Source organism: Rattus rattus, chromosome 18 (assembly GCF_011064425.1).
Source record: "Rattus rattus isolate New Zealand chromosome 18, Rrattus_CSIRO_v1, whole genome shotgun sequence".
Lineage (NCBI taxonomy): Eukaryota > Metazoa > Chordata > Mammalia > Rodentia > Muridae > Rattus > Rattus rattus.
This window is the reverse complement of record NC_046171.1, coordinates 18,800,721-18,822,377: the sequence shown is the minus strand read 5'-3', so window position 1 is coordinate 18,822,377 and position 21,657 is coordinate 18,800,721. Positions and strand designations below refer to the sequence as shown.

Sequence of the window (21,657 nt, the reverse complement as noted above, 5' to 3'; positions counted from 1 at the left end):
GCTTCTTATCTTTGACAGTTGAGTCGATGATTTCTATGGAATCTTCTGCTCCTGAGATTCTCTATTCTATCTCTTGTATTCTGTTGGTGATGCTTGTATCTACGGCTCCTTGTCTCTTCCTTTGGTTTTCTATATCCAGGGTTGTTTCCCTGTGTTCTTTCTTCATTGCTTCTATTTCCATTTTTAATTCCTTCAACTGTTTTATTGTGTTTTCCTGGAATTCCTTCATGGATTTTTGTGACTCCTCTCTATGGGCTTCTACTTGTTTATTTATGTTTTCCTGTGTTTCTCTAAGGGAGTTCTTCATGTCTTTCTTGAAGTCCTTCAGCATCATGATCAAATATGATTTTAAATCCAGATCTTGCTTTTCTGGTGTGTTTGTATATTCAGTGTTTGCTTTGGTGGGAGAATTGGGCTCCGATGATGCCATGTAGTCTTGGTTTCTGTTGATTGGGTTCCTGCGCTTGCCTCTTGCCATCAGGTTGTCTCTGGTGTTACCTTGTTCTGCTATTTCTGACAGTGGCTAGTCGGTCCTATAGGCCTGTGTGTCAGGAGTGCTGTAGACCTGTTTTCCTGTTTTCTTTCAGCCAGTTATGGGAGCAGAGTGTTCTGCTTTCAGGTGTGATAGTCTTTCCTGTCTACTGGTCTTCAGCTGTTCCTGTGGGCGTGTGTCCTGAGTCCACCAGGCAGGTTGCTTGGAGCAGGAAAGTTGGTCCTACCTGTGGTCCCGCGGCTCACGTTTGCTCATTAGGTGTTGTTTTTGAGCTCTCCGTGAGGGCGGCAACGAGGACCTGCACTGCCTTTTCCGGGAGCCCCCGTGCACCAGGGTCCCAGATGGCATTAGGTGTTTTCCTCTGGAGTCAGAAATGTGGGCAGAGTGTAGTCTCTTCTGGCTTCCCAGGCGTGTCTGCCTCTCTGAAGACTAAGCTCTCCCTCCCACGGGATTTGGGTGCAGAAAATTGTTGATCCAGTCCCTTCAGGTCCCAGCAGTCCATTTGTCAAATCTTGATCTTAGAGCATAAGCCATTGGTGTTCTGTTCAGGAAATTTTCTCATGTGCCTATGTGTTCGAGGCTCTTCCCCGCTTTCTCTTTTGTTAGTTTTAGTGTACCTGGTTTTATGTAGAGGTCTTTGATCCACTTTGACTTGAGCTTAGTACTAGGAGTTAAAAATGGGTCAATTTGCATTCCAATTGCTGAATGCCAGTTGAACCTGTACCATTTGTTGAAAATGCTGTCTTTTTTCCATTGGATGGTTTTAGCTCCTTTGTCAAAGATCAAGTGACCATAGGTGTGTGGGTTCATGTCTGGGTCTTCAATTCTATTCCATTGATTTACCTGCCTGTCTCTGTATCAATACCATGCAGGTTTGTTTTTTGGTTTTTTGGTTTGTTTTTTTTTTAACCACAATTGCTCTGTAATACAACTTGAGGTCAGGGATGGTGATTCCCCCCCAAGATTTTATTGTTGAGAATAGTGTTCAATATCATGGGTTTTCTGCTTTTCCAAATGAATTTACAAATGGCTCTTTCTAACTCTATGAAGAATTGAGTTGGAATTTTGATGGGGATTTTGTTGAATTTGTAGATTGCTTTAGGGAAGATGGCCATTTTTACTATATTAATCCTGCCAATCCATGAGCATGGGAGATCTTTCCATCTTCTGAGGTCTTCTTCAATTTCTTTCTTCAGAGACTTGACGTTCTTGTCATACAGATCTTTCACTTGCTTGGTTAGAGTCACACCAAGGTATTTTATATTATTTGTGGCTATTGTGAAGGGCGTCATTTCCCTAATTTCTTTCTCAGCCTGTTTATCCTTTGAGTAGAAGAAAGTTACTGATTTGTTTGAGTTAATTTTATATCCAGCAACTTTGCTGAAGTTATCAGGTTTAGGATTTCTCTTATGGAATTTTTGGGTTCACTTAAGTATTTGGGGTCATATCATCTGCAAATAGTGATATTTTGATGTCTTCCTTTCTAATCTATATCCCCTTTACCTCTTTTTGTTGTCTAGTTGCTCTGGCTAGGACTTAGAGTACTATATTGAATAGGTAGGGAGAGAGTGGTCAGCCTTGTCTAGTCCCTGTTTTTAGTGGTATTACTTCAAGTTTCTCTCCATTTAGTTTAATGTTAACTACTGGTTTGCTATATATTGTGTTTACTATGTTTAGGTATGGGCCTGAAATTCCTGATCTTTCCAAGACTTTCAGCATGAATTTTGTCAAATGCTTTCTCAGCATCTAATGAGATGATCATGTGGTTTTTTTCCTTTGAGTTTCTTTATATCGTGGATTACATTGATGGATTTCCATATATTGAACCATCCCTGCATCCCTGGGATGAAGCCTACTTCATCATGGTGAATGATCTTTTAATGTGTTCTTGGATTTGGTTTGCGAGAATTTTATTGAGTATTTTCTCATCAATATTCATGAGGGAAATCAGTCTGACGTTCTTTTTCTTCGTACCATGGTTTAGGTATAAGCATAATTGTAGCTTCAAGAATGAATTGGGCAGTGTTCCTTCTGTTTATATTTTGTAGAATAGTTTGAAGAGTATTGATATTAGGTCTTCTTTGAATGTCTGATAGAATTCTGCACTAAAACCATCTTGTCCTGGGCTTTTTGTTGTTGTTGTTGTTGTTGTTGTTGTTGGAAGACTTTTAATGGCTGCTTCTATTTCTTTAGGAGTTATGGGACTATTTAGATGGTTTATCTGCTCCTGATTTAACTTTGGTACCTGGTAGCTGTCTAGAAAATTGTCCATTTCCTACAGATTTTCCAGTTTTGTTGAGTATAGGCTTTTGTAATAGGATCTGATAATTTTTTTTTAATTTCCTTGGCTTCTGTTATGTCTCCCTTTTCATTTCTGATTTTGTTAATTTGGGTTCTCTCTCATTGCCCTCTGGTTAGTCTGGCTAAGGGTTTATCATCTTGTTGATTATCTCAAAAGAACCAGCCCCTGTTCTGTTGATTCTTTGTATGGTTCTTTTTGTTTCTACTTGGTTGATTTCAGCCCTGAGTTTGATTATTTCCTGCCTTCTACTCCTCTTGGGTGAACTCACTTCTTTTTGTTCTAGAGCTTTCAGGTGTGCTGTCAGCTGCTAGTGTATGGTCTCTCCTGTTTCTTTTGGAGGCGCTCAGAGCTATGAGTTTTCCTCCTCACACTGCTTTCATTGTATCCCTTAACTTTGGGTATGTTGTGCCTTCATTTTCATTAAATTCTAAAATGTCTTTTAATTTCTTTATTTCTTCCTTGACCAAGCTGTCATTGAGCATTCTTCAGCTTCCACGTGTATGTGGGCTTTCTGTTGTTTTTGTTGTTACTGAAGACCAGCCTTAGTCCATGGTGATCTGATAGGATGCATGGGATTATTTCAATCTCCCTGTAGTTATTGAGGACTGTTCTGTGAGCCATTATATGGTCAGTTTTTGAGAATGTACCATGAAGTGTTGAGAAGAAAGTATGTTCTTTTCTTTTAGGATGAAATGTTCTATAGATCTCTGTTAAATCCATTTGGTTCATAACTTCTGTTAGTTTCACTGTGTCTCTGTTTAGTTTCTGTTTCCATGATCTGTCCATTTCTGAGAGTATGGTATTGAATTCCCCCACTATTAGTGTTTGAAGAGTAATGTGTGCTTTGAGCTTTAGTAAGATTTCTTTTATAAATTTGGTTGTCCTTGCATTTGGAGCATAGATATTCAGAATTGAGAGTTCATCTTAGTGGACTTTTCCTTTGATAAATATGTTGTGTCCTTCCTTATCTTTTTTGGTAACTTTTGGTTGAAAGTCAATTTTATTCGTTATTAGAATGGCTACTCCAGCTTGTTCCTTTGGACCATTTGCTTGGAAAATTGCATCTATGACTCATGATCTCTTTCCTAGGTTTTCTGTCTCCAGGGTTGTCTTCCTTTGTGATTTCTTTATTGTTTCTATTTCCATTTTGGGATCCTTTGTGGTTTTGTTCAATTCCTTCACCTGTTTGGTTGTGTTTTCCTGTAATTCTTTAAGGGACTTTTATGTTTCCTCTGTAAGAGCTTCTACTTGTTTATCTGTGTTGTCCTGCATTTTTTTTTAAGGGAATCATTTATGTCCTTCTTAAAGTTCTCTATCATCATCATGAGATGTGATTTTAAATCCAAATCTTGCTTTTCCAGTGTGTTGGGATATCCAGGGCTTGCTGTGTTGGGAGAACTGGGCTCTGATGATGCCACGTAGTCTTGTTTTCTGTTGATTACTTTCTTGTGTTTGACTCTCACCATCTGATTATCTCTGATGTTAGTTGGTCTTGTTGTCTCTGACTGGAGCTTGTCCCTCCTGTGGGCCTGTCAGCCTGTGATCTTTGGAGTGAGAATGCTCCTAGCAGACCAGCTCTCTGCTGGCAGGTTTTGGATCTGAGAACTGTGGGACAGCCCTAACTCTGGGAGCAGATAGGGACCAGAAGGGTCCCATCCCAGGCTGCCCTGCAGCTCCCAAGCCCTGTGCACTCCCAGTGGGTGTCTCTTTGCACAGTCCTTGACTTTTCCTCTTCAACAGCACTTTCTTGTTTTTTTCCTTTCTATCTCAGTTACTGTTCCTCATCTGCCTCCTCTGTTCATGGCTTTCCAATTTACTCCAAATTGTTGCATTTGGTCACCGACCTTTACCTGTTATCTTAGGCTTTCACTGCTGTGAAGAGATACCATGACCAAGACAACGCTTATAAAAGCAAACATTCACCTGGGGCTGGCTTACAGGTTCAGAGGTTCAGTCTGTTATCATCATGGCAGGAAGCATGGCAGCATCCAGGCAGACATAGTGCTGGAGGAGCTGAGAGTTCCACATCTTGATCTGCAGGTAGCAGAAGGGGACTCTGATTCCACTGGCCAGGCTTGAGTGTATAATGAGAACTCAACGCCCTGCTTTCACCATGATGCATTTCCTCTAACAAGGCCACACCTCCTTCTGCAATAAGACCACACCTCCAAACAGAGCCATTTCCCATGGGCAAAGCCTATAGAACACACTACACTTGGCTTTCTAAATTTCATTACATTTCACCCCTGAAACTGAAGCTCTCAAATTTAGAAATTCATTGTCTTCTCTTCTGGATCAACACCTACCTTCCTGCCCAATAGTGGGCAATTAAATTGAATTGCTCCAAACTCCAGTCCATCTCTAATCCTCCTTTAGCCCCACCCCACCCCCTCACCACCATGGAATCAGTAAATGATTCTTCCCAAGCTGTCTTCACACTGAGTCAGCTTTGAGAAGGTGCGAATCTATCATTCCTTCCACACTGCCCCAGGCCTGCATCTGCCCTAGTTGATATTTCTGTTTGCACTTTAGATGCACCTCCCCACCCCCCTCCTGCCAAGTCTGTTCCCCACACAACAGCCACAGGGACTGTTTTACTCTGGTAGGGCTCAGACCTTGGCAGCTGCCTCTACCTGAAACCCACCATCCCACAGTGCTCGCTCCAGGTGTCACTCAGAGAAAGATCAAGTATTAACCCACCAGTTAGTGCAGGGCATAGTGTTGGACATCCAGCATCGCCGCGAGTCCGCCCCCTGCTGGCCGGTTGCACATCCAGCATCACCACCCTTCTCCCTCACTACAGTCCAGCCAGGCACCTACATGGGCAGCTGAGCCATGCACCAGGCCTGAGCTCCCGTGGTTTTTTGTGAACTTTCCTTTGAGTGAGCTGACCCTTCTTTGCCCGTCTAAAATAACATCTCTCCACATTAATCCTCCTTCTGGGCCTTACCCAGCATCATGTACCTATTATAATTAGATATTTTTTCGACTTTTTCTTGAAAGAGCGCTCCTCCACCCTCTATTGCTTATTGTATCCTCAGTGACACACACAGACACAACTCTAGCTCACTGTCAGTAATCTTTTTCCAAAAGATAACACATTCTGCATTCAGTGGCGGATAGGACGTCTGTTCCGTTCTCTTTCATAAGGGAAGACAATATTGCTTTTTATCACTTTAAAACACTTAATAGTTCTCAAAGAATGTAGTTCCATAAACCAAATGAGCCTCCGGGGAGGGTGCTTCCTATATTATACCTTGTTACCACACAGCGGGCGTGGCGTTGACAGGCAGCTGTGCTGGTCCAACATTCCCTCGTGGTTGTGGAGCTCCACAGTTGCTTTGCTTCGTTCTCCACTTTTCTCCAACACTTCCTCAGTTTTGTGGGGGTGTGAGGATGCACATGGATGGCAGGGGGAAAGAAAAGCTTAATTGTGAAAGGCTCTGTGAAAATGTGTGCGCTGTGTGTCAGTGGTAGTTAAGGATAGTCCACATGGAGCAGGTAATGCTAGCCAAGGGTAGCCCTAGCCGAGGGTAGCCCTCATGGAGCAGGCAGTGCTACAGAGGGTAGCCCTCATGGAGCAGGCAGTGGAACAGGCAGTGCTAGCAGAAGGTAGCCCATGTGGAACAGGCAGTGCTAGCAGAGGGTAGCCCATATGGAACAGGCAGTATTAGCAGAGGGGTAGCCCTCATGGAACAGGCAGTGCTAGCAGAGGATAGCCCATATGGAGCAGGCAGTGCTAGCAGAGGGTAGCCCATATGGAACAGGTAGTGCTAGCAGAGGGTAGCCCCATATGGAATAGGCAGTGCTAGCAGAGGGTAGCCTCATGGAGCAGGCAGTGCTAGCAGAGGGTAATTCACACTGAGCACCGAGGCATTCATAAACACTAACCGGAAACACTGTATGTGTATGACAGTTATTCTGGTCAGTAAGGATTACACAATTAAAAACCATGAGAGCGGGCCGGAGCAAGGGCTCAGTGGTTCTAAGCACTGACTACCCTTCCAGAGGACCTGGGTTCAACCCCTAGCACTCCCATGGCTGCCCACAACCATCTGTAACTCCAGCTCCAGGAGATCTGATGCCTTCTTCTGGCCTCCAGGGCCACCAAGTACACACGAGGTACACAGAATCCATGCAGGCAGAGTGCTCATGTACAAGAAACTTATAAGTTTTTAAAAGGAAACTTTTCTGGAGAACATTTTCTGGAGTATCCTTTTATATTAGAGAAGGTGAGTGTCCCTGAATGCTTGCTGCGCATACATTGTTTTATCGTAGAGACCCCATGAAGACCTGTGTGCTTGCTAACTGTGCACGTGTTTTTATTATCGAGAGCTCATTAAAGGTTTAGTGGGAGGTAAGTTTGCGAAATAAATACCACCTGGCACAGTGCAAAAATTCCTGTCAGACCTGTCTCCTCCTCAGAGTTGGTTTGTATCTGTGTGTGTGCACACACGTCCTTTTAATGTGTTCGTTTAAGATTCTACTGTTCAGGGGAATAAATGAGACCATGAAAACTCATAAAATTAAGGTTACTGGCGTAGAAAATATAGTTGATATTTATAACAGAAATTCATTTTTTTGTCCTGTTCTGGGAATTGAATTTAGGGCCTCACACATACCAGGCAAACCCTTTACCACTGAGCTATACAACCCCAGCCCCAAATGCAATATTCCTAACGGTTCACTACCAAGGTACAAATTTCATCTCCGGGATGCCTTAGGAACTCCAGCAAGAGTGCTGTGTTGGCATAAACACAAAGCAGGAGCACAGTGAGAAGGCTCGACGGCCTCCCTCCCTCACCTACACTGTGGGTAGGAACTTAAGACCTTTAAGTCCACAAGCAGAAGGAGATTGCATTTGTCAGATAGAGCTAGACAGGAGTCAACCTGGGAAAGATAGATACTAACGCATAGGGATGCTGTGCTCTCGCATGGGGAGCTGAGGCGCGCAAGGACGATGTTGAGGTATTTTAAAGGAGACTAGGAAGAAGGGGGAAAAAAGGAAAGGAGGAGCGCGAGCTTGGAGTAACGGAAATAGAAACGTCCAAGGGCCACAGGAGAGGCCTGAGTAGGTCTGATCTTTCCTGGTCTTACCAGTTGGGACAGCAGTGAGTTAGGGAGACAGGGACTGGTCTTTAGAGGTGAGCTGAAACCGATGTGGTTTTCTTCACGCAGCCATGAGATTTTCTCAGCCTCAGACCTTGAGCTCTTCGAACACTGATGGTGCGTTCTGCAAGGTTGAGGCCCAGCCCTGTAGAGGGCTCAGAGAAGCCTGGCAAGGGTTTGGTCTTCATCAAACCTTGCCCGGGGACATCCGTGTAGCCCTGGGTCTCGCCACCCACCTTCAACTTGCCATGATTTCCCCTTCCACAGAAACTCCAACACACCCTTTTTCTAAGGATTCACAAAGCCCAGCGCTAACTGATCTCCACGCGCATTTTCAGCCTCGGGCTGCCCGGTGTGTACCAGCCACGCATCGGCTTCCATTTTTTGCTTTGGAGTTGTTTTCCCAGCTCTTCCTGCGCAGGCCCCGCCTCCCCAGAGTTTCTTGAATCATTTCCTTGGCCGGATCTGGAGTGTGTGGTTATGGGTGTGATCTGCAAGCCTGTGGAAGTCAAAGATCAACAGTGCCTTCTCTAACTTACTTTCTCAGCATAATACTTCTCATCCTCGTTGTTTCTTCCATAGGAAAAGTTTGATGACTACTAGAAATTGTATTTTATATATTCGTGTCTCTGTTTCCCCTCCTGCCCGTGCCAGAATACCATGTTGAATTTCTTTCCAACCGAATGCCCATCGCCTAGCATGAGACTCAGAACTTTGGAGGGACCATGTAAATGTATTTAGAACAAACGGAAGCTATGTGACTTAAATTGACCGTTTTAACAAGTTTTGAGAACACGGGTATAAAGCATGTTTGGTTTGCTGTCCTGGACGGCCATCCCCACCAACCATCTCTAGAACTTTCTCACTTAGCAGAACTGAAATTCTGTACCTCTTCAGCACTGACTCCTCCCATCTCCTCCCCTCCCTCACTCAGCCTTCCATAGCCATTGCCCTACTCCCTAGGGTTGGACTTCTGTAGATGCTTGTCACCCACCAGTGAGATCATAGGAGATTTGTTCTTTGGTGACAGAAATCTGTCGTTTAGCATAACGCTTTTCGAGTCATCCACGTTGTACGTAGAATGCGTCAGAATTCTCTTCCTTTTGAAGTTAGATAATTCTTTATAGTCTAAGGATAGATAGGTAGGTAGATAGATAGTAATTGATTGGTAAATACAAAGATTGATAGGTAAATAGGTAGATGGCATTTATCCTTATGTGCCTGATGGACACTTGAATTTTTCAACCCTCCAGGTCTTGTTAAATAATATCTCTGTAAACGCAGTGTGTGCGCGACACACGCCAAACCCATTCACACGAGCACGCATGCGCACGCGCGCGCGCGCACACACACACACACACACACACACACACACACACACACTCCCATCCTTGTCTGACATTCTTGGGGGTGTGTATTTAGAAGCAGAACTGCTGGATTACCCTGTGATTTTTCTTTTTTTAGTTTTTGGAGGAACCACTGCACTGTTGTCCGCAGCGGCTGCCTCATGGCTCCGGCTAGCGACTAGACAGGGTTCCCAATTCTCTGCACCCCAGCCAGCATTCCTTATGTTCCGTACCCCAAACCCAGATTTGGTTTCGGTAGCGGCCATTTTTCCTAGTAGAAGATGTTTATTAGAGGGTGCCTGGTGGTCGATTTACACTGGAAATGTTCAGTGCACTTTGTTACTTTTTCGGACCTCTTGAATATTTTTGGAGAAATGTCAAGTTTGGGCCATTTGTCCCATTTTTTAAGACCGGGTTGTTTGTTGTTTTTATTTTGTTGAGCATTTGAACAGTTAGCTGCACAGACAGCAACATGTAAGAATATTTAAAGATGCCTTTTCTCTCGTTCTCAGGGGCGCAAAGTACCATTTACTAGCTCACACCACCCTGACCTTGGAAAATGCCGGAGACTGCTTCAAGACCCATAACCTGTCTATTCACGGTGACGGTGAGTACGCCGCGTGGTATTTATTGTGTGTGTTAGGGATGCACACATGCTGATGGTGATTCCTAAGTTAGCATGGAGGAGATACTGGCTTGAAAAATAGACTCATGGATGAGTCTGGCTTTTTCCCAGCGTGTTTCTCTCTTACCTACAGCAGGAAATAGCGTCCCCCCCCCCCCTTTAATTCTGACTTACAGCAGAAAGAACTGAAATCTTCTATATCTGTATCTGCCAATCAGAGACAATGTTTCTCTTCTCCTCTAGCTGGACAGTTAGATGTGTCCAGTTCTAAAGTTAACGATCAAGGCCCTTGGCTTGATCTACCCCTTCTGTTGGTAGAAAGCAGAGGGTGTGAAGGAAGTAGGGTTACATTCATTATAATCCCTCTCCTTCTGAATAATAATGGGAGTTTCTTTTCTCTTGTCTTTTCTTTCTTGTCTTGTCTTTTCATTTCCCCCTGAAAGGAATCTATGGGAATGTGTCTAAGAAGCTTAGGTGCCAAGGAAGGTTTGTGAGCATTTTGCCAGCCGTGCCTGGGATGGGAAATACAGAGCAGTGTTGGGCAAGGGGCTCAGCTGTAGGAACTGAGTTACACACACACACTGGTTTTCCGGGGGAATGTATATGGAACGGGCTGATGGCTGGCCACTGCTTCGTGCTTACGGCTGTAAAGCTTGGAGGCCCCATTGCTAATGGGATGGATGATTTTATGGTGACTTTTTTGTTAAAAGCATGGCCTTTAATTTCTCAAACCCTATTTTTAATGATGGTTTGTAAATGTTTTAACCCCATTTCTAGCCCACCACCCACCAGAGGTAGTGGAAAAGAAGGGTTATTAGGGTATGGGGGGAAAGTGGACCTGTTTAGAAATGGTTCCTTGGAGCAAACCCCATCTGTGTTGTCAGGAAATCAGCCTTGGCAGCTTGATCCACTTGCAAACATTTTACACCAGCAATGCAGTTCAGTAATGTTGGGATAGCAGCAGTGGTAGCATGACGTAGCACAGTCAAGCCTCTGCCCACTCAGCGTGAGTCAGCAGGAGGGACTAGGACTGACAGGGAAGCCAGGGGATGTTTTGCTGTTCATCTCTCAGTGAAGCAAAGGTCAACGAAGGCATCAGATGGAGAAGAATCATAAAGCCAGCTCTAGAAGCAAGCCCCTCTCACAGTCCGTTGAGTCCTGTTATTCTCCCTCCAAACATCACGTGTCCTCCACTGATCCTGCCTCAGTCCATGAGTCTGCTTTAGCAGAACTCTATGTGAGCCCATCTCAGCTGACGTCACTCCGCCCATCAGCCCGAGTCCAAGGACGCGACAGGAAGCCGCAGCACACCACCAGAAGCGTTTTGGTGTGGTTTCTCTCTGTGGAGTCCCCACAAATAGAGCTCAGCAATGCAGTGTGAAGTAGCCCGATACATGCACAGCGTCAGTGAGGAATCCTTCATCCCCTGTCCTTTCACGTGCTCGTTTTAGCAGGACATCTTTCCACCGCTTCAGGAAAACACTCCTTCACGTTTTTGTCCCAGCAAGACGCCATCACATAACTGACAGAACTGACTCTCCAAAGAATCCTTAAGTTTCCACTTCATGTAAGATATTTCACTATGAGTAGAGGGAAGGGGGTGGGCTGTAAAACATGTGACCATTTAAGGAGCATCTCTAACTACGACTCACCAATACCAGGTCCCCTCGGGACTCTGGATGTAGATGGCCCAGCTTCCGTGACATTTGCTTCCCTGTTGGTCTCTCATGGCCCATGTCTTCCCCAGATGCCATGTTTTGAGCTGTGTAGGGATGGAGGTGTTAAACCACCTTGAGTGGCAAGCATTTGCTCTTCGTTCTGTATTACTACACTGCGTTTTCAAGTACCCGCAGGCTCTCTGCTTTCCTGTGTCTTGAGTCAGGTCCACAAAGTATCTTCGTAGGTCTCCGTGGACTCGGTCCGAATGTGAGCTTTATAAATGCGAATCCCCCCTCACTGCCTTATACCACATGGCCCCTGAGGTATTGTCTGTGCCCAGTCTGTTTTTCCTACAGACTTCTTTTCCTCTTGCTTTTAATGCTCATCCCTGAAACAGGCCCAGCAGCCTTACCCACTAGCATGTTAACTCTTTGTTAGAAATAATGGTGGATTTCACAGTCTCTGTGGCAGGAAGTATGAACAAGTCTAGTTTTGTGTTCTTGTTTTCATGGTTGTTCTGGTTTGCTTTGTATAAGTTCAGCCTCTGTTATTTAGTGTACATAATTTTTAAATAGTTTTTATTGTTAGTTTAACATATATATTTACATTTAGATATTATATATTATATGTTATATTTATTTATATGTTCCACATACACACACATATTCATATTTACATCATAGGCCTGTCTCTTCCAATGAGGGGTAATTACTTTGGTCATTTGAATTTCCCTCTGTTGGGAAAATTGTGCATTGTGTTGTAATACCTTAGAAATTACTCTAAAATTGTAATCATCAAAATAAACAGAGATTGTTCTCACTTTTTCTGAAACAGCATGAAAACTTTAGAACAGTTAGGCTGCGTGTCCCTAATCTGTGTATTCTTGCTATAGAATATAATTGTTTATTTTAGATTTCACAGGGTATTTTGAGCTTGACCTAGCCTTACCCCTGTGTTCTAAGTGCTCATAGGGGATGACTTAATTTCTATATCTTGAACTTGGGATTCCATTTTTTTTTTCTTAATCCTCAGAGTTTCTTTTGGAAAGTTTATCTGGGAGGTGGGGCACTGGGACTTTTGATTTCACTTTTGATAGGCATTCTTCTGTGATGTAATTGGTTCTTCCATTTCCTGTCCATCCTGTCCCTGTACGTCCCTTGGTTTGAAAAGACTGATTAAGTATTTTGAGATGTATTGGGTACAGGGGTTGAGAATGGCCGTGAAACACAGACAGAGTGACTGGGACAGTGAGGCTGCTCTGGGGATGTCACCAGAGAGGGACCTATCAGGTACCAGGCGCATGGACGATGCCATACACGGACTGCGTACATAGAGACCCTGCCTAAGACAGATGGTGTTTTGTATAGAGATTGATCGTCAGGTTAAGTGAGTGTCCTAGAGGCCCTCTTTATTCCTGAGTTGTCTGAGGCTGTAAGAAAGCCCAAGTGAGAGGTCACAGGTGGAGGCAGAGTATCTGACAGCTGCTCTGTGGAGGTGGGGACCCAGCATCCCTCAAGGATGCTGTAGGACGGGATGCTACTACATCTGCATCTGCCCTCGAGAACATGACAAGAAGGGATTCTACATCTGCATCCCCTCGAAAAGATGCTGCAGGAGAAGAGTCTCTACCCACCATCTCCACTCGAGGATGCTGCAGGAAGATTTTCCCCTTCCTTACATGAAATCTGAGCTCATTTTATGAGACGCACATTATTAGCTGTGGTGTGTTGGGTTCAAATACATTATTGATTGCACAGGCTTTATGGACTTGCCTGCGTAGCTAATCATTTATGATTCTGCGTCTTGGGGAATTACATTCTAACTTAAAAAATAAGCAACTTACAGATATTTACAGCATAGGCCATTCATAAATTTGAGATTCCTATGTGAAAGAAATTTATGCGTCACTCAGACGCTGGGCTGGAGAAAGTCTTTGTTTAATGCTTGTTGTAGAAAAGGCGACTCCCACTTACCGCTTTGTGTCTGTGCTTTGGAATCAGTGTGTGTTTTGTGTAGCTGCGTGGGTCCCACCAGGTCAGCTTTACTAAGCCCTGAATACACAACACATTCCATTAGTCCCAGAAGGTACGATGCTGTGGTAGTCCACAGTGGGCTGATGCATGGCTAAAGCTCTATAGTTTTAGCTTGTCTCTATTTAGGCCCGTTCCCTCCTTGACTGATAACTAAGCTTTGCTAATTTATATATTACTGTATACCTTAATGTCTGCTCAGTATCCTGGTTAGTTTCTGATATCATCCTGGCAGGCGTAGGAAGAACCCCTTCGAAGAATTTCCTCCATCCATTGGCCTGTGGGTGTGTCTGTGGAGCATTTTTTTGCTTGCTAATTGATGGAGGAAGGCCTGGCCCACTGTGGGTGGCACCATCCCTAGGCAGGTGGGTCTGGGCTGTATAAGGAGCCTAGCTGAGCAGAAGCCAGACAGCAAGCTGGTGATTAGCCGTCCTCCAGGCTCCTACCTTGAGTTCCCTCCCTCCACTTCCCTCAGTAATGGACTGTCATCTGGAAGTGTAGGCTGAATGGAACCTCCTCTCCCTGAATTGCTTTTGGTCACCGTGTTCATCACAGCAACAGAAAGCAAACTAGATCGCAAAGGAACTATATTTTTTTTCAGTGTCCCTAAGTCTTTGAGTAAATAATAATTGCAGCCAATGGCTAGCTTTCAGGATGCACCAAATGTTCCAAAAATCTTTTCTTCGTGGGACAGCCTGAGGTGAAGGCATGAACTAGATATTTGTGGACAGCCTATGCACAGATTACATTTTCCAGTGCTTTCCTTCTATATGGCTAGGAGGGATCTATACCTACTGCCGTGTGGCGTCGGAGGAATGACAACATGTTGGGTGGGTTTTGTTTGGTTGGGCTTTTTGTTTGTTTGTTTGTGTCTTGTTTTGTTTTTTAGAGAGAACTTTTCAAACTAATCTCCAACTTACAGAAGAATTGCAAGTTTATTGCCAAGGTCTTCCCTCGTACACACACACACACACACACACACACAAATAACAAGTTGCTTACAGCGTGTTTCACAAACCCATGAATCTTAACATCTATTAAGTACCGTTGGCCACCACCACCCGCTTCAGGAAGCAAGGCCCTTTCTAATGTAGGTCCCATGCTTCCCGCCCTTGCCCTTCTCCAGCTCCGTTGAAAGGATGCAGAGCCCCGCGTCCATTCCTAAGTCTCCCTCTTGACTCTCACAAACTTGGCATCTTTAGAGAGAATTGCCGGTTATTTGGTAGGAGGCCCTCCAGGAGGCCCTCCTTTGTGCTTACGGGATGTCGGCTCATTATGTGACTTGAATATATCTCCATGGCCATGCTCTCTGCCTGTTGGGGTTAAGGTGGACACTGCCAAGTTTCTGACTCTTAAGGTCGTCTTCTGGTTCCCTCCTTATGCATATGCATTCTGTGGTTGGAGCGGGCGGCTCTGAGATGCGTAAGTAGACATTCCCTACTGGCCTCGCCTAGGAGGCCTGTGCCTTTCCTGTTGGTCAGAGGAGCATCACAATGTGGCAATGTCCTCGTTCACTCTGAAGGTGCATATGGCATATGTTGTAGATGTGGCATCAGGGGGCCATTCAAGAGGCTTGAGTCCTTCCAAGGCCCCTCTTGGGGCACACACACCCCCTGCCCCGGAATACCAAGATATTCCAGCCCACTGTGTTCCATCCCTGATGGGGGGAACCCTAGTTTCTCCTTTTGTTTAGTGCTGTCACACTGGTAAATCACCACGTCATGGTGTCTTCTCATTGCTTTTGGGGCTGCCCAACCAACATGGTCACTCTGGGTTTTTTTTTTTTTAAACTCTGCTTGGTTATGATTCCTCGCACTAGGCTGACCCTTCCCACCTTCACTCCAGGCCTGCACACCCTTCTCATTCTAATCCTTCTATACAGCTGTGTAAGCTCAGCCTTGGTGTGAACACACACCCCTTGGCTGGCTCACTGAAGCTCCTTACACCGGTAGTCCTCTCCCTCCTCTTCTCCTGCCTCTTCCCCCTCTCCTCATTCTCCCTCCTCCCCTTCCTCCTCTCCCCACTCTCCCTCCTCCTCCTCCCTCCTCCTCTCCCTCCTCCTCTCCCCTCTCTCTCTCCTCCCCTTCCTCCTCCTCTCCTTCCTTTTCTCCCCATTCTCCCTCCTCCTCTTTCCCTCTCCCTCTTCCTCTCCCTACTCTCCTTCCTCCTCTCCCCACTCTCCCTCTTCTCCTCCTCTCCTCTCCCCACTGCCCTTTCTCCCTCCCCTCCTCCTGTCCCTTGCTTGATAGCATCACCAGCGCAGACCTCATAGTTTCTTCCCCACCCTCTCACGGGCTCACCCTCAATGCTGCCCCTCATGGCTCATGAGTACCTGTTCAATAGGAGAAGGGGGAGGAATAGGGTGAAAGTGTTTAAGTGTAAAATAATGGGTAAAACAATGTTCCGCTTAGAGGTTTGCCTTACTAATTATTCTAATGAAAATCAGAGCAAGAAGGGAGGGAGGTCTGGTGACCACAAATCACTTTAGTAGACCACTTTGTATGAAACTCTGAACAGCCCCCTTGAATAATTACTTCTGGAGTCAAGAGACTAAAGGCCGCCGTTCTTCCAGTTGACCACAGTGTTGGTCTGGGCCTGCCCTGACCTCTCTCATATGCTTGTGTAAGCCATTAGCATTCAGGTACATGAACCTGTATGTAAGATTCATGTTAAAATAAGTTAACAATAAAACAAACAAAAGAAAAGAAAAGAAACAAACAAAACATAAAAAGAAAAATTCTGGATCGTGTAACAACCTTAAGCGTCTCTTTATAACTTCCTTTTCCTCCCTTTCTTCTTTAAACAGAGGAGTGTTCCTTTTGGCTTCCCCTGTATGGCAACCTATGCTGTCGGCTAGTGGCCCAGCCAGCTTGCATGGCTGAAGACACGTTTGCAGGATTCCTTAATGAGCAGGTAGAGCATGTCGCATGTCCCTCGGCCGGGGAGTGCAGATCGGACTCTCACTGTGCAGGCATTTGCTCAAGGGGCCTTTCTGGAAGTGTTAGCTTTTTAAAAATATTGCCGGAAGGGTGGCTTGGAGGGGGTGGGGTGCTCTCCAGTTCTCTCTGGTTCCCTATCCAACAAGCACAGGCAGGGAATTGTGGCAGCGGTTCTCTTATGGAAACAGACCCCAGCTACCCAGTACTTTTCACATAAAGTCTCTTCTGGCAGACAGCGTTTGGCACAGTTTGAACCTCTGGGCTTCCAAAGCTGCCTCTGTGCCACCTACTCCTGATTTATTCATAGCCATAGTTATTTATATTCAGTAAATAATTAATTGTGGGCTTCAATGAATCAATATCCTTTTTTCTAAAAGATTCCATTAGAAGGAAAGAAAATCTGCATTCTTACCAGGTAGTCAACATCTTCTAATGTTCCGAAGGAGAAGGGGAAAAAAAGTAAAGGGAAATTATTTTCAGTGTAGAGAGAGTTATTTTTATAATTTCCCTGAGTCCTTTGATGAATTGCTGTGGAATTCTAAGCACTCGATTCTAATAGACTAGCTTTCCCAAATCTGTGTTGATTTATGATTTTCTGTGTGTAAAATTGTATGGTAATAATTACCTTCATTTTGCTTAATGCTTCTGAGAATTCCAGGGCGTCTTCTCTGCTCTTGGACTGGGGGTGCCACGACTTACCTGTACGGCTGATGCATAGCTAATTCTGTCACAGTTTTAGAGTTCTAAAACTGTTGAGACTTAAGGTGGTAGTGATTTAGATTGAGACTTAAGGTGGTAGTGATTTAGATTGAGACTTAAGGTGGTAGTGATTCAGATTGAGACTTAAGGTGGTAGTGATTTAGATTGAGACTTAAGGTGGTAGTGATTTAGATTGAGACTTAAGGTGGTAGTGATTTAGATTGATAATTAATAGTTGCTTGACCTTTTTTTTTTTCTTCTTTTTTCTTCCAGCAAACAGGAAAAGGTTTGGTTGGCTGGAGAAGGTTGTACTGTGCTCTGAGAGGGGGTAAACTCCGCTGTTTTTATGGTCCAGAAGAAATTGAAGCCAAAGTGGAACCGACTCTGGTGATTCCTGTTGACAAGGTGAGCTGCATGCTGTCCCAGGGTGAGCCACTGAGCCGTAGCCCCAGACCTTTGAGATGCTGTATTAACAAGAGCATCGTGAATCATGAGGTTTATGTTCATGTATGTTCTTGAAGGAGTCAAGGGCCATGGAGACGGGTTATTAACTGAATGTTCTCCTCCTCTGCACTGAGAGGCTATTGATGGGACAAATCACCACCTAGTCCCTAAAAACACGTAACAATGGAAGTATGCTAACAGACAGGTCTTAAAGCCCAGAGTATGACCCCCACCTTGAGGAGATATTTGTGGGAGCTGGAGACGTGGCTCATTGGTTAAGATGGTCTCCTGCCCTTGCAGAGGACCGGAGTTCAGTTCCCAGGACCCACATCATGCCACTACAACTCCAGGGGATCCGATACCCGCTTCTGGCCTCTGAGGGTACGTGCATACACATAACAGACACACAGAGGCACATGCATAAAAGAAAAACTGTAAAGTCTTTTTAAAAAGCTACGTGTATCTTTTCATGAGTTTAAGGGATGGTATAAACATACATCGGCAGCCCCAGGCTATGTCAATGTTCTTTCTGGTTAATATTCAAAGTTCATTAAAACACCTTACCGTTTCTCGCGGGATGAACGGGCAGCTGTCCAAACCTATGGCAGCACAGGAAAGCCTGCCTGGTACTGCACTTAGAACACGTGAGGACACTCGCTGTACTTAGACCGTCCCACCGGAGAGTCCACCGAGGCTCTTTATCCGGGTTTGACACAAGAAAGCAGCATCGCCGTCTAGTTACAAGCTTTTCATGTAAAATTCTGTCAGGAAGTGGGTCAGCATAGGACGGACCGAGTTTCTTTCACGACACTTTCACGACAGTTTAGATTTCGCTTTTCTTGCGTGCACTGATCCCCCTCCCCCCACTGCCAGAACCCTTCCCTAGAATACTTTCAACGATGTTTCTGGTGTCAAATCCTAATTGTTTTTAGCTGTTTCCCATGTGGAGAGATTTAGCTGGACTGTGTGATGGGATGGGAACCGTCGCATCCTCTAGCTGTGTGCTATCCGCTCTTCTCTGAAGTGACGTAAAGTCACGTGGTATTTAGCGTAACAGTCGTGTTCCTGAAAACATGGGAACCATGTTTTCTCTGATCTGTGTGGACTTGAAGTTAATTCTGCCGCCTTTTCCAGCAATATTTTTATCTATTCTGTTTTCAGAACTATTTTTTGTTTTACCCAAAGGAAATTCTGTAGCAAGACTTTAATCCTGTAGTTTGTCTACCTAATTTAATGTTTTTATTTGCAAGTTCTTCATGATAAAGTTTTAACTAAAAAAGTAAAGTTCAGAGTTATTCTTTAAAAACATAAATAAATAATACCTCTGTATTAAAATATAATGAATGTATCTGGGTTTAGAAAAATGGGCTTATGGAATGTGTAATTTTATTAATGAAAAATGCATATAGTTCCTCATTGGCCCACTTTGTATTTGGTTTTGTTCAGGTGGTGATCTCTTTAGTCTCTTACTACTTTGAAAAATTCAAACGTACAAAAAGGTTGATACAGAAAGCCAGCCACCTATGCCCTTGAGCAGACAGGACTTACCCGAGTCTGCCCTTCCGGCCTTCTGCTGTTGTTGTTTTCTCTCTCTTAGTTATTGTCCTGTTCACTGGGTCATTGGAAAATCAGTTGCAAACAGCACAAAGCAGGGATACTTTGTGTGTAACGGTAACTTTACCACGTAGGAAGTCTGTGGCTGACTCAGTATTACTACACAGAGAGGGATTTCCCCAGTGTCCCTACCACGGCTAACTCTCATTGATTGATTCTTTGCTTCAAGACCCCTAGGCACCCACAGCCTTTTCCCTCCTCATGTCCCAGCCTGCCTTTCTTTTCCATTGGTGACACTGACATGTGTTTTAAGTTCAGGTCATATCTTGGGAGGAAGTGTAGGTGACCTATGTGTTCGTCACATTCAGATTAAGTATCTCTTTGACTAGAGACTGGATGGATATTTTGACATGCCAGGGTGGTTTGTATTCAATGCTGGGTGGTAAAACTGGAAACCTGCCCAAAATTCCCTTTCATTTTGTACCATAAAATGTGGAGGCGTAAACTAAGATAAAATATAGCCTAAACAAATGGTAGGTTTTAAATTTTAGTGTGTGTGAGTGTGTGTGTATGTGTACCCAACACACATCAGTGTGCCCACACACATACGTGAGTATGTGCACCCATGTTTGTTCATGTGTATGCCCCTGAAACATGGAAGCACATTGCTGACACAGTGTGTTCTAGCAAATGTGGTGGCTAGAAGGTATCCCAGGATCCCTTTGGGGCTGGATTGCAGGCATTTACAGGACACACAGCTATGGAATGCGGCTGGGATCTTGTCCTGGTGACTGTATGCTAAGCATTCTCCTGATGCTCAACCATCCTCCCAGCCCCACAATTGACATTCTTAATCTCCTTTCCTTTATTCTAGAAAAGGTATCACACTGGTCAGCTCACCTCACCTCGGCTCGATGGCAGGGCTGGTGTCTCCTGTCCAGGTGTATTATTTCTGTTTGACAAGCAATGAAGTAGACATTACTGTTGGGTCAAACTTGTCAAACTAGTCAGGAACGTGAGGTGACTCACCCTTTTCCAAGAAGATAGGAAAAGATAAAGTCATTGAGCTGAGGGTTTTTTATATATATGATTAATTTTATTTCTTGATAGATATGCTGCTCTATTGGTTTGGAAGACAGAGCTAAACTTTTGCTCTCTCCATACCCATCGCAAATGGGATTTCAAAGTGTGAAGCACCTCAGGGTGGAAGGGTCTAAACTGGAAGCCACAGGAGGTCTGAACCTGCCCAGTCTTTCTCATCTGAATTCAGGAGGGCTTTGAGGTGAAACTCAGTTAATGCGTCTGCACTTCCTCTCTGAGGGTAAAGATGCCATTCCAGAGGAGTGGCAGCCGTGTTCGCATCCTGACAGAGTTGACAACCTCTTCCCAGGTCAGATGGCCCAGGTGGCTGATGACCCTGATGATCCTCAGTGAGTTAGTGGAGTGCTGGGAATCTTCTCCCTTGGTAGAGCCCATGCTTTTGCACGGCACACCATTGGGTGTTCGCAGGGAAATTGTGTAGGTTTGGCTTTAGAGCTGGAGGAAACACCCATGACATTTGACCTCTACGTGCTCGAACCTGCTTTATTAGCGAAAGCGTTAGGGTGGGAAAGAAGGTTGAGATTTTGAGATCGGCAGTCTTTGTTGCGATTTAAATAGTAGACATCGACCACTTCAGTATATTCACACTGGGACTTGGTTCTCAGGAGGCCTTCTCCTTTGTAGCCCTCCTTCCCCAGCCCCCTCTGCTGAGTCCTCCCTCTTCCTGTGCTAAGCCCTTCCCTCTCTCTGTTGAGCCCTCCCTCTCCCTGTGCTAAGGCCTTTCCTCCCTCTACTGAGCCCTTCCGCGCCCTCTGCTAAGCCCTCCTCCTCATCCTGCTGAGCCCTCCTCCTCCTGCTAAGCCCCTCCCCTTCCTCTACCGAGCCCTCCCCTCCCTCTGCTGAGCCCTTCCCTCCCCTCTGCTGAGCCCTCCGGTGCACCTCACAACTTTCCGCTCACAGTAAGCATTATGGATCTAGGTATTCAGATCTGCCACACTGTCTCAGGCATATTGTCACTCCCTAAAACATGATGGTTATGTCATTGCTTAATCTGTTTTCTCAGTTCCGAAAGTGAGTCAAATGTGCAGAAGAACCAGAAGAAACACAGCCATCGGCTTTGAGGCCAGTGCCTAGATTCGACAGGCCCGCGGTGTTTCTTGGTGTCGTTTCTTTGCTGATGTGTTTGAACACAAGGCTGACACACCTCCCTGGGGAACACAACTTGTGAAACAGCTATTTCACGCCTGTGATGTAACAGCTGAGAAATGTAACAGTGCGGACCAACATATAGTCCATCTTTAAATTTACCCTGCCGTTGCCCAAAATGGCAGCTTGGCTTGAGTTTTTAATGCAGGACTATCTCGATTAGCTTCCCTTCCCCAAGCAAGGTGATCTGTCTGGTGCCATGCTGGCCCG

At 44.9% G+C, this 21,657-nt stretch overlaps 1 protein-coding gene across 1 annotated transcript in view; it reads left to right on the top strand.

The window, feature by feature from the left end:
• The window catches only part of Rtkn2 (rhotekin 2), a 73,479-nt gene that overhangs the window by 38,558 nt on the left and 13,264 nt on the right, over positions 1 to 21,657 (top strand). The window contains exons 9-11 of the mRNA XM_032889236.1: positions 9,763 to 9,857; positions 16,371 to 16,477; positions 17,476 to 17,607. Of these exons, the coding sequence (XP_032745127.1) occupies positions 9,763 to 9,857; positions 16,371 to 16,477; positions 17,476 to 17,607 (334 nt within the window). The remainder of the gene's footprint in view (positions 1 to 9,762; positions 9,858 to 16,370; positions 16,478 to 17,475; positions 17,608 to 21,657) is intronic.